This window comes from Labrus bergylta, chromosome 4, assembly GCF_963930695.1.
Source record: "Labrus bergylta chromosome 4, fLabBer1.1, whole genome shotgun sequence".
NCBI lineage: Eukaryota > Metazoa > Chordata > Actinopteri > Labriformes > Labridae > Labrus > Labrus bergylta.
Genome location: NC_089198.1, coordinates 28,560,120 through 28,573,126, shown reverse-complemented (window position 1 = coordinate 28,573,126; position 13,007 = coordinate 28,560,120). Strand labels below are relative to the sequence as shown.

General features: G+C 39.8%; 2 protein-coding genes across 2 annotated transcripts; one reads left to right on the top strand and one right to left on the bottom strand.

Annotated features, from left to right (window-relative positions):
* Nucleotides 1-4,410: 4,410 nt before the first annotated feature.
* On the top strand, nt 4,411-9,056 carry cdcp2 (CUB domain containing protein 2). Its single transcript, XM_020628079.2, has 6 exons — nt 4,411-4,477; nt 4,712-5,059; nt 6,149-6,490; nt 7,919-8,272; nt 8,475-8,653; nt 8,751-9,056. Exons 1-6 carry the CDS (start codon nt 4,411-4,413, stop codon nt 9,054-9,056), a joined length of 1,596 nt encoding a protein of 531 aa, XP_020483735.2.
* A 54-nt stretch (nt 9,057-9,110) lies between these two features.
* On the bottom strand, nt 9,111-12,982 carry tceanc2 (transcription elongation factor A (SII) N-terminal and central domain containing 2). The gene is made up of 4 exons (XM_020630104.3): nt 11,962-12,982; nt 11,733-11,874; nt 10,080-10,273; nt 9,111-9,645 (listed from the first exon to the last, which is right to left on the bottom strand). Exons 1-4 carry the CDS (start codon nt 12,058-12,060, stop codon nt 9,457-9,459), a joined length of 624 nt encoding a protein of 207 aa, XP_020485760.1. The 5' UTR covers nt 12,061-12,982; the 3' UTR covers nt 9,111-9,456.
* Nucleotides 12,983-13,007: the final 25 nt, after the last annotated feature.

The following is a 13,007-nucleotide window of genomic DNA, read 5'->3' as shown; positions in this document are numbered from 1 at the left end:
AAGCACTGAGAGAGAGCGAGAGAGAGAGAGAGAGAGACACACACACACACACACACACACACACACACACACACACACACACACACACACACACACACACACACACACACACACATCACTGGCTTTAAGCGAGCACCAGCTGGGAATACAAGGTACAAGGTTGCGGCAATGTTTCCCCTGTACTCAGTGAGTTGGACCGGTCTGCTCCTGCATAAACATTATCACCACTGTTATGCAAGTTTGATTAATGTTAAACACTCTGAATGTCATTAAGTAAAGAGCTATGTTGGTAGATAAAGCTTTTAGTGCAAAATGAACTCTGAAGAGTTGAAACAGGATACAAAAATCCATCCAGCTGAAACAGAAAAGGTGTGCATGAAACACTGTGGTGTAGTGTATACATCCATACAACATGCAGTGTAAGTTTACTCAGGGTTATCCTTAGGTTTTTTGCTGCAGAAATACACCATTCATGCAAAATATTAAAACACAAATCATGCTGACCAAGACACCATACGCTCTAGGAATATATAGAGATGTTCTGCCAAGCCGCAGGCTCTGTCAGAGGCATTAACTTTTTATTGTCCTGTGACATATATGCTTATATATTCATCTCACTGTCAGGAGCTTTAGAGAACATTCATCAGAGTGAGCGGCTACCAACAGCCCCGGTATACCCATAGCAGAATCGAACATAATCTGTCTTGATGTGGAGAAAGATGTTTTGTAAGCAGATTGTGTTTTATTAAAAATTTCAACATTCACATCCTGTGCCTTCTTGCTTTTTTTTTTTTTTTCGGATCAAATGATGCCAGATGCTTTAGCTGTCAAGTACCCCATCCCACAGCAGCACAAACACATTGAGACACTTACAGTCACTCCTCTCACCTGCCAACCGGCTAAATCCCATCTGCCTCTAATACAGGGTGTCCATGATGGATATGTTAATACTGTTGAATAAAATTAATTGTGGAAAAAAAAAACGAAACCCAATTTTATGTATTTCATGGATGAAACTCATTAAACTAAACCTCAAGACCTGGGTCAAAAGCCTGCTATTTGTTTAACTGAAGTTCCCGTTTATCCTGAAGGAATTTTCCAGTAGTATCCTCATTTGTTTTCTGAGTATTTACTCTCTAATAGTTGATTTAATTGCTCCAAACAAACAATATCTTTCCGAAACACATTTCAGCACTGCCCAGTATCCACATCCTTGAACAATGACAAGCTTTCAGAGAGGACAGAATTAAAATTCAAAGGCAAGGCGGTTCATTTTAGTTCCAGGAACGGCTGTGTGAAAAACACTTGACTGATTTTAATCACATTCTTATTTATTTCAGCTTAGAGCTCGGCATGACGTTTTTAAAAGCCAGTGATTTTCACTGTGTTGTCAAAGTACAACAGCACCATCTAGCAGGTCACTTAAGGTATTGGCTTTTTGCTCACTGAAGCCATTACATGTTCACTCTAAAAGCCCTGCCTTTCAGCACTCCTGGAATAGCATTTGTTAGAATAAAATGATCCTAGTAAGAGTATTCTCTAGTCATGATAACATAACATTCTAAGTTAGTTTTACTTCAAGTCTATACAAATATTGTGTTAACTCTTTTAACATAATATTTGTTTTGCCACACCTCCACTATTCTGAACCCGCCGCTCTCCTCCAGCAGCGCACCTCCAACCCCTCTCCACTTGCGTTCTCATGAAGGAGTTATCAATTAGAGCACACCAGAATTAAGCACCAGTTAGAGCAAGTGGTGGACAAAATTGTCCTTTGCTGGAGCTGCAATAACCTGTGGCCTGCACTGTTGTCAGCAGGCTAATGTTAGCACTCTTGGTTAACTCAGCTTCACATCGAACATAAATTGACACAGAATGACCGTGATCTAAACACACTTACTTGAAATCCAAATAAGAAGTGAGTATGTTATTCTTCTTTTCCCTAGTCCTTGACTAAAACAGCTTTACTTCCATGAACACGGCTCCGACAACAGTACAGCTGTGGCTTCTCACTCATTGTATACAGTCATGACTCACAGAGACGTTTACAGAGGATATATTTGATTTCGGCTGTATTTATGTGTAAAATGTTGCACATTCTTCCTTTATCAAAACTTTGTTTTACTTTCAGTTGGCATACACATTAATTTGGCTTACATGTGTTGATTTCAGGAATATTTATACTGTATACAATATGTTTGTCAGAGACAAACATTGTAAGAAGAAGAAGAAGATATCCTTTATTAATCCCATAGGGAGAAATTACTTTTCCCCTCCATTATTGAGACATGCTACATACACTGAAATACACACACAACATGCACTAATGAAGAGATGTTAGAGTGAGGGCCTGCACATGAAAGAGTGCCCAAGCAGTTGGTGGTTTCGGTGCCTTGTTCAAGCGCACCTCGGCAAGACTCAGGAAGTGAAACGGCACCTCTCCAGCTACCAGATCAATTTCCAGAGTAGGTCCACACCGGTTTTGGAACCGGTGACCCTCCGGTTCCCAACCAAAGTCCCTACAGACTTAGCTACTGTCGCCCAAACATTAGCATAGTAGAAAATGTGTGATTTTTTTTTCCAAGCGCCGTTATAACGAAGTAACTCACTTTTATCCAATGTATCATAATTACAGGCGGTAAAATACACTGACCCTGATCACCAAGTAGATTTCATGGCCCAGACTGAACATCAACGCTGTACTGCAGCCCTCTTCGTGATAATCCTTGGACGAGCAGAAGTCTATCTTTATTTGAGACTGGAGCTGAGTGTGTGGAGAGGTGGGATTAAAATTCTGCAAATTCTGCTTAACAGAAAACAAAAATAGCACTTACAGAAGAGGGTCTCAACTAACCTTTTTCAAAGATCCTACATCAATTTTTTTTTCTACAGCTGCAATGACAAAAACAGGAATTAATGTTTAATTTGGTCAACATTGAGGCTGTGATAAAAATCAAAAATATCTTCAATACCTGTCTCGACCTTTGCCAATGTAAGGATTGGAATGTGGGAAAACCTGTCCTTTATGAGTAGAAACACATTGTATATCCCTGTTGACAAAAACATAACACATACTACCATTACATCACACCGACAAAACCATGCAGAGCAACAATTCAGACAATAATCCTGAAACACAGACGGATCAGATTCTTCATTCCCCCGTGTTTTTTTTTATTGGTACAGAGTTTTCTCAGAATCATATAAAAAGTTTACCTTCGGATCCCTCGTATTTCTGTGTGAGGAGATCGCGGTACGTTTCCTCGTCACCACTGGATGGTTTCTCTACCAAAGCCTAAAAAAGAAGAACCCACATCTTAATGTAGGTAATGAAATCCATGGATGTATTACAACTGGTGACATCATCAAAGCCATTGGTGAAATCAGACAAACATTTCATGGCCAGACACAGTCCTTCACTTGTAGTGTGCCTTATAAACACTCTTACCCTGGTGAGAAGGATTCTCTTGTGGGGGACTGTTATGGACCGAGCAGTAAGGCACAAGACACAGGAGTATGTTTAAAGAAATGGTGGGTTTTTATTTTACCCAAAAATAGAAAACCAAGTTTACAAACCCAACGGGCCTTGTGATCCGTCTCCAAGGTGAACTCTTGACCAAGAAGATAGTATCGGAAGGAATCAAGGGTTCACTTGATAGCCAGTGCCTCCATCCCAACGTCGAATACCAAACTTCTCTGGGGAACAGTTACCAGCTGATGTAGGCAACTGGATGTTGATCATCCTGAGGTACCTGGAGTAACACAGCTCCCAAACCCCTGTCAGTTAGCAGAAGAAAATGTTGGGCTTATACGATACAATACAATACTTTACAATATGATATAATACTTTTTTCCTTTTTTTAAAGAGGGACACATGCAATGAACACTGCTTCATGTGTAAAATACCAAGTAGATTCCCTGATACAGGTTTCTAGCCGTGGCTAATTTGTAAAAAAAAAAAAAAAAGTCTGCATTGCCCCTCACTGTAAGACATCAATAGTTCTGGCTCTATACTCCCTCAGATCGCTGTAATGAAGCCATTTATATTACTGACAAATGTGATCTTTCTCTCTTTCTTCCTGTCTCTTTTATCAACCCCACTCACAGCTGCTGCTCAGCGTGTGTCTATTTGACCATCATTAAAAATGTATAGCGTCTTTCCAAACAGTGTCCTGACAAGCCACCCCTGCTCATTGGATATCAGTCATTAAAATTTAGCGAAGAGGGCAAAGCATGTCCTGGGTATGTATCAGGTTCCTCATTAAGGCCGTGAATGAATTTTTCAAAGTCCTATTACCTCTGCAGGCACTGCTGCTGATGTCTCAAGGCTGTGCGCTCTGACACTGCCGTTCTCTACCTCTGCATGTATTGTAGCTGAGGTGTGACAGAAGCTGAATCAACAAGAACAACATGAATCTCTGGGTGGCTATACTGGTTCATTTACTCCTGCTTGTTGACAAGGCTGGTTCTAAAAAAGGTGAGTGGCTATTTGTTATTTTGATGCCGCAAAACTTAAATTTGATGGGGGCAGTTAATCTTTAAGGTAAAGAGATCTTGATATCAATCCCTCAAAGTCAGTAATTTACTTTCAGAGGTTGTATCAGGATGCTAGAAAAACAGTCATAAATAATTAAGCAAAGGAAAGAGCCTCAACAACTTGGTATCGTTTCTCTTGGAGCTTAAATTAAAATACTTTTCTTGCAATTATTAGGTGTCAAATGTGGAGGGATCCTCTCTGCTCCATCTGGGAATATCTCCAGTCCAAACTTTCCAGGCCTGTATCCATACAACATTGACTGCTCCTGGCTAATAGTCGTAGCAGAGGGTTCCTCTGTCCTCCTTACTTTTCACCACTTTGAACTGGAGTACCATGCCAACTGCGCTTACGACTACATCAAGATCTACAATGGCATATCTGAGGATGAGGGGAACCTCCTCGGGATATTTTGTGGGGACATCTCCCCGCCCCAGTTTACCTCTTCTTGGAATGTCATGTCGATTATCTTCCATTCAGACCGCCATGTGGCCCAGAGGGGATTCAGTGTTGGCTATAGAAAAGGTAAGTCATAAGATGCAATGTGACAGGGATCTCATAGCTAACCACCTCAAACTTGACATGATTTTTTCTGGCAGTTCAGTACCTCATGGCCTCAAGCTAATATCTTACTGGATAACTAAGACCTCACCTAAACATTATACATAAACAGGAAGGAAAACAGTGGCTCTAGTAGGCACATGGGTGCTTGGAGCTGAAAACTCTTATCAGCATGCGATCACATTCATCATGTGAGTTTAGTATGTTTACATGCTGACAAGAACAAAAATGTAAATCCGAGGAAGATGGGAATGTCTTTAGTTCTTAACAGGTTTATTGTACGTTAAAAAATAAAGGACAACATGAACATTTGACCTGACAATGGTGCTAATTGAGAGGCATGGGCCAAGTAGTTAAACCTTTTGGGAACCAATCATGTGATGGCAATGTAGACTTATAGTCATCATCCTCTGGGTAATTTGAATGTGTGTACTGATCTTTAAAGCAATGTATCCAGTGTTTGTTGAGACATTAGCATAAAAACATTAATGCCAATTCTCATGGTGCTGCTAGAGGAAGCAGGAAGTCAGCAAAAATATTGGAGGATTCATCTTCAAGAGTCCTTGGCCATCTGTATTACATTTCAAAGCAATTTCTCCAGTAGTTACAAAGATATTTCCCTTAGTTTGGGTATCACACAAGTCATTGTTGTGCATCCTCTTGGGACATTGAATGCGTGTACCAAATTTCAAAGCAAACCACAGACAGAAAAAAACATTTTCACAGTCTAATGATCTTCGAAATCAGTCCATGTTCCATTGCAATCTTATCAAAGTGCAACCGAGCTGTTTCACTCAGTGAGGGGAACACTAAATTCAAACATCCTCTGAGGACCATGAATGTGTCCCAAGAATTCAGAACAGTCCATCAAAAAGTTGATGAAATGCTACAGTAAACAGCATGAAGGTCAATCAGTTGTTCTCAGTGTGTGCAAGAGAAAGTTTTTTCACTCAGGAAGAGATCCCTGAAGTTACGGGTCCTTCTTTTGAATGTCAGTCAATCCAAAAGTTGTCATGGTAATGCTAACCTTGTATTGTCGTCCATCCTCTCTAGATATGTGTGGTGGTGTCCTGACTGGCCTTTCCGGTGTCATCTCCAGTCCAGGGTATCCTCGGGAGTACAGTAACAATGCAGACTGCTCCTGGGCCATCCACGTGTCCAATAACAGTGTGGTCACCTTGGTCTTCTTGGACTTCCAGTTGGAAGACAATGAAGGATGTAATTTTGACTTTGTCGCCTTGTTTGATGGCCCGACAGTCACCCACCGCCACCTTGGCAAATACTGCGGGGCAGATAAACCCCTGAACATCGTCACCACCTCCAACCAGCTTCTGGTGGTCTTCAAGTCGGACTTCAACATTGGTGGACGTGGGTTCAAGGCCTACTATTACTCTGGTAGGATATTTTGGCCTATTCAATCACTTGACAATTTCTAACAGTGCATTATATTAAGTTATTTTCAGACTACCTCAACATGTTGTTCTCTGTAACTGCAAGAAAGATTTAACAAACCATCAATGTCACATATTGCAGCATTGTCAGGAATTACATAAAACAACCTTTGTTTACAAAAATCCTATTCATATGCCATTCAGAAGAGAAAAGCTACCATGAAATCCAAAGTGCACTGTAGAGATATATATTTGCTAAAGGCCATAGAAATGTTGACAAAAACTGAGTTAGGCTGAGTTGGACAAGAGAAAACAATGAAATCAATGATTCAGATGATGTTAGTGGCAAGAAGAAAAAGAACATATTATCTAACACTGAGAGTCTGAAACAAAGGCACATGAAAGATCTAGAACATGACACAAAAGACGCTGTCATCTGATGAAAAGAAAATTGAACACTTCTGCTTCAAAGTGGATCGCTATCTCGGAGCAGAACAGAGCTCATTCCCCGTCTCACACCAGCCCCCCCACAAATAAGACAAAAGTCTGCAAAGTGAAAGTCCTTGAGTGGTCTAGCCAACTCCTGGACTTGATTTAAAGTTAAACACTGCTGGATAACTTTTTAGGCAGCTGAGTGCAGACTGTCCTCGTTTGACTTTGTCTAACCAAGAAGATTACAAATCCTTAAATGTACAGTAGTTGCAGAAGGACAATGAGTCATAAACTACTGAATTTAAAAAGGCAAGCTTACAAAAGCTTAAAGTTGCATATAATGACTCCCTGAGAATACTGTTTAAAAAACCTTGATGGACTAGTGCAAGTGAGTTATTTTGTAATGTTTTGTAAAGTTAACACTTATGAGAAACTTAATGTACAAATGTATCTGCTGATTGAAGGATTCTCAGCATTCCATCATCATGCTGTTGACTAATCCCAGTCATAGTTCTGTACGATACCAGTCATCCTTGTGGCGACACTGGTACAGTTGTCTTTTATAATGTTGATGATGTTTTGTCTGTCTGTATGTGTATTTACCTTGTGTCTTGACCAGGCTAGAAAATTTCCAGTCAGTGCGCTAGGCTAAGCTAACACACTAAGGACTGTAGCACACAACCAAAAGAGATAACAATTAGGGTGTCGGTGGTCTGGTGGTTTGTTTTCCAAGCATTCATCCAGCCTTGAGGCTGTTTTCCTCAAGGCCGGCGACCCTGGTTGGACCTGTGGCTAAACTCCCCACCATATCCCCCCCCCGGTTTACAACTCTATCCATTGTTCTATATCTCAATAAAGGCATGAAAAGCCCAAACATAAATTGCAAAAAGAAATAAAGAAGGACAACCTTGTTATTCAAGTTTACTGTACTATGGTTACCTTATTAAATGATCATTGATCAGTGATTTGATTAACTTCTCTGATTACTTGTAATCACCAGGTGAATGCCAGCAGTTTCTGTCAGCTGTAAGTGGCGACTTCAGCAGCCCCCATTTTCCAAACATCTACCCAAACAACATCAACTGCCACTGGAGCATCACTCTAGCAGCCGGATACCGCATCAAACTCTTCTTCCCCATCATGGACCTGGAGGACCGCAACAGTCTGTCGGACGAGTGCGACTACGACTCCATCGCAGTTTACGACGGGGACAGTCAGACAGACACACTGCTGGGGCGCTGGTGCGGCAGAGAGAAGCCTCCCTCTCTGGTCTCCAAGAGTAACAAGTTGCTGGTGGTGCTCAGCACGGACCGAAATGTAGCTCATAGAGGCTTCACTGCTTCTTATCTTGGAGGTACATTTTTTAAGAAGGCGTCTCTTGGAAGCCCATTTCTGCCTGTTAAGTTTTTTTAAAAGGCTTGATGCTCAGATTTTATCACAACATAGTAAACTTTTTCTGGAAAGAACAGAATAGCATTTTCCTTGTCATTCCTTTTTATACAACTTTTCAAATCTAACAGTGAGTTGTTGTTTTTTTCCCTTCCCTGCATTCTAAGTGGTTCCTGTCAATGTTAGCTGCACTAGATCAGAATTCACCATTCTGATACCGCAGCAGTCCTTACCTCAGCTGGAGCGCGAGAGGATCTACCTGGGGAACCCAACCTGTGCGGCCCAGCTGACAGCCACCTCTTACAAGATACTCACCCAGTTTGTCAACTGTGGTACTGCCAGCCAGGTGAGGAGCCGCGGTATCATGTTCCTTACTGGTGCAACCAAGCTTTAGCCATTAAATGGATTTGTTAATCTGCCTGAAACTCCTTTTCCCTTTACAGAAACATGGGAACATCACCATGCTGGTAAACAAACTCTACATCGATTTCTCGGATGGGAAGCGGCAGAATGTGCAGGAATATAAGGTGAAGTGTGATGCCCTGCGGAAGATAGCATCGGTGTCCATCATTTCAGCAGAGGAGCGTCGTCTGGAGGAGCAGAACCAGCAAACTGACAGTGTCGATAATAGTGACACAGAGGGTCCTAAAGCTGAGCCTCATGACCTGAGCGACATCGTCTTCATTAGCATCTGTGTTCTAGCTGTGATTCTCATGGTGATTGCCATAATCTGGCTGGTGCTGCTGTAGTACCCTCTTCACATAATATGGTTGTATCAACAACAAAAAAAAGGACTTCAACACTGAATTTGTCATATTTTGTATAAAAATGTTCACCAACAATATAAAAGACTTTTTACAAGAACTAAAAAGTTCATGATTCAAGTTCCAAAGAATGGCATTATAATCCACATCAACTTTTTTTTTCATACTAGTGAGCTCGATTAACATGCATGTTTAAAAACAGTGTTAACTTTCTGATGTGCCATCAATTGTAAATATATTTTATATTTTCTTTATATTTTAAGTGAGAATTTTAAAAAAAGTTTTTAAAAAAACCTGTTTTGAATACAAAAAAAAAAAACTGAACTTTTCAAGTAAAACATGGTCTTCTTTGTGTCGTTTGAGGCTCGGACTGTTTCATTATCAGCTATTTCTTGTATTTGGACACCAGCTGGTTGACTGTTAGTGTGTTGTCCTTCACTTGACTTCTGATTTCAGGGTTGTGTTTGAAGGCAAACACCAGTGCTCGAATAGTCCGCCTGTATGAGCTGCTGACCAACCGGGAGCTCTGATGAAACACTTCCCTCTCGATGTTGTCTATAAGTCCAGATTCTTCCTGAAGGTTGGACAAAGATAGAAGGGAAACGTCTTCATTAGCAGATCGATAGATAAGGAGATTTCAATGTCCTTGCAGCCATGTTGCTGTTTTCTTATGTAGGAACAAGGTGGAGAAGCTAGTGTTAGTTGACAAATGTATATAAATCTATTAAAACATTAAGGTGCTGCTTGCTGCATGGATTAAGTGTGTTGCGTTTTAGCAGATTCTATCGATTTGGTAAATGTCTTTAAATCCACAACATTGCAATGGGTTATATCTCTGATGCCATTCACTGATAACAATTTTGACTGGAGCTAGGTGTTTGACCACACACTGTAGCGTTTCCATTCCTTTATAATCTAAAAAGATCACAACCAGTGTAATGTAGACGTAAGGTTAAACGTAAATGAGAGGTGGAATGAATATAACTATACTGAGACGCTCTTTCTTACCTTGACCTCCAGAGCTTCAGACATCAGTCTTCTTGCGTTGCTCCGGAGTCCTTCAGATTGTTTGTCGGAGCGCACCTCAATAGACGGCTTATTGGAATTCTCCTCAATGAATGTCCTCCAGTCTGTGTAAACTTTTGCTGCAAATGAAGACACCTCAGGGTCCGGATGCTTTCGCATTTTGTTGACCGTGTGACCTGAGAGGAGAGAGAGAGGTAGAGGTTTTCATCATGGGTTGAACTAATTAGTGCAGTGGGAATTTAACAAAGGGTCCAACAAGAACAAATTAGAAAAATACAACAGTGATACAGCAGCTGTTTGTTTCTTTGAGTTGTCAAGCAGTTGTGTAATTTGATTTATTTTATTTTCCACACCTTGAAATGAAAAACTTATTTAACTCTATTTATTTGGCCTGCAGGATATGCGATATTAATTGCACTAAGAGCTTGAGCTTCATCCGCCAGCATCAATAGACTTCATCGCCTATCCATTAAACTCCAGGCTGAATTGAATTGGTAAAATTAATCAATGCTAAATTACAAAGCAATTCTTGTTTACTCTTTTATTTCTATTGCGATAAATTCTGACTTTTGTGACATGTTGAATTCTGACTAATGTGAAAGCTAACTCAGGACTTGTAACCAAACAGTATGTTCATTTCATCAAGTTTAAATAGACTTCAATGCTCTACTACGGCGGCCCTGAAGTGCAAAACACATCAACAAATAAGAAAACACAACAACAAATCACAAAACACAACAACAAATAAGATAACACAACAACAAATCAAAAAACACAACAACAAATAAGATAACACATCAACAAATAAGAAAACACAACAAATCATAAAACACAACAACAAATAAGATAACACAACAACAAATCAAAAAACACAACAACAAATAAGAAAACACAACAACAAATAAGATAACACAACAACAAATCACAAAACACAACTAAAGTTAATGTCGTGGTGTTTTCTTATTTGTTGTTGTGTTTTTTGTTTTGTTGTTGTGTTTTAAATTGGTTGTTGTGTTTTCTTATTTGTTGTGTTTTCTTATTTGTCGTTGTGTTTTTTGATTTGTCGTTGTGTTTTGTAATTTGTTGTTGTGTTTTCTTATTTGTTGTTGTGTTTTTTGATTTGTTGTTGCGTTTTCTTATTTGTCGTTGTGTTTTGTAATTTGTTGTTGTGTTTTCTTATTTGTTGTTGTGTTTTTTGATTTGTTGTTGTGTTTTCTTATTTGTCGTTGTGTTTTGTAATTTGTTGTTGTGTTTTCTTATTTGTTGTTGTGTTTTCTTATTTGTCGTTGTGTTTTGTAATTTGTTGTTGTGTTTTCTTATTTGTTGTTGTGTTTTCTTATTTGTTGTTGTGTTTTTTGATTTGTTGTTGTGTTTTCTTATTTTTCGTTGTGTTTTGTAATTTGTTGTTGTGTTTTCTTATTTGTTGTTGTGTTTTTTGATTTGTTGTTGTGTTTTGTGATTTGTTGTTGTGTTTTCTTATTTGTTGTTGTGTTTTTTGATTTGTCGTTGTGTTTTGCACTTCAGGGCCACCGTACTCTCCAGTGTGTGCCATGTCCTAAGCAGAAAGATACACATGTTTGTGCTTTTCCCATCAGGAGTGCATTGTGATAAGTGTCGCTGGTTTCCTTGGTCTACCTATCTTGGTGGACTTGAGCACCTCCTTGGATGGGATCTTCTTGCTCAGCTCTGTCAGGGCTGTCAGCAGGTTGTCTTTGTTCTGCTCAGGCAGCTCCAACATGGACTTACAGCGCATGATATCCTCAATAACAACAACCCTCTGTAGGAAACACACAAGGGCAATGAGTGATGTAAATATGTGGCACAGTTAACAGAGACTTTGACAAATCAGTAATTGTATGCTCACCCGTAAAGACTCAATAGTAGTTTGTTTGTAGACCTTTTCGTTGCTTTTTGCTTTTTTCGGTGATTCCCCCTTTGACAGCCTGACTACGAACTTGTCCATTCTCACACAACTAGTGAGGTTTAAAAAACCTATAACCTACCTGTGTCCAGCTGCTACCTGTTAGCTTCCTGATATTTACCTTGCGTTGTTAATTCTTTTACATGTCTGAAATCAAAGAGCTTATTTGAAATGCATGGCTGGTTTGGCCCGACGGATTCGTAGATTCTGGACTAATCCAAAATTCCCCTTTCATATCATAAACGCAACTACGACAAAAGTCTGTTTGGTGAAGCTAGCTGCAACTGGATGTGGATGGTAAATAGAAGCGTCTACGGGTGCCTTTACGTGCTGTCGGAAATGACAGAGAATACCCTTGTTTGGACGGTCAAACGTAACAACAAGGTATGGAAGTATGTTGTAAAAATCTAACAACTTACCTTTCGTAATTATATGAATAAAAAAAACAGAAAACTAAACTACAAGGCGATTTTTTTTGGATATTGCAGTTTCATAATTGGTATTCTCACATTGCAAGGCTAAAGAACAGTGGAAATGAAGGGGAACCTTGGTTTTGCAGACCTTAAGTAAAACACATATCTGGACAAAAGCATGACAGCGACATTATAGGTGTCTGCTGCTATGAACACATGGAAATGCAAAGTATTGGAGTTGTGGGGCGGCTGTATTGGATTGTTCTCTTGTGTTGCCAGTGTTTGGTGGGCCCACAAGAGTGTGTGCGCGCAGCTGTGCACAAAAATGTGCTTTTACCATCTCCAGGGACAGCGGGAGGGTCCCAGTCTGGGGTCACCTTATTTTGGGGCTCGCGAGCTGACAAGTTTCTGAACCCCTGTAAGAAGTGTATGATCACATGCAGTAATTTGGGTTTATGTTTGTCACTTTTATTTTATTTGTGTCCAATGTTGATTACCTCTTTAAAGATAAAGATAATGATAAATGTTATTGATCTTTTTTTTTTATCTTTAATTGACAATCAAGAAAATTACTGC

Coding starts and splice junctions, on each gene's coding strand:
- cdcp2 (XM_020628079.2), top strand. CDS start 4,411: ATGAATCTCTGGGTGGCTATACTGGTTCATTTACTCCTGCTTGTTGAC. Junction 4,478..4,711: donor CAAGGCTGGTTCTAAAAAAG/GTGAGTGGCTAT, acceptor TGCAATTATTAG/GTGTCAAATGTGGAGGGATC. Junction 8,654..8,750: donor ACTGTGGTACTGCCAGCCAG/GTGAGGAGCCGC, acceptor TTCCCTTTACAG/AAACATGGGAACATCACCAT.
- tceanc2 (XM_020630104.3), bottom strand. CDS start 12,060: ATGGACAAGTTCGTAGTCAGGCTGTCAAAGGGGGAATCACCGAAAAAA. Junction 11,875..11,961: donor CTACTATTGAGTCTTTACGG/GTGAGCATACAA, acceptor TGTTTCCTACAG/AGGGTTGTTGTTATTGAGGA. Junction 9,646..10,079: donor CTGAAGCTCTGGAGGTCAAG/GTAAGAAAGAGC, acceptor TCCAACCTTCAG/GAAGAATCTGGACTTATAGA.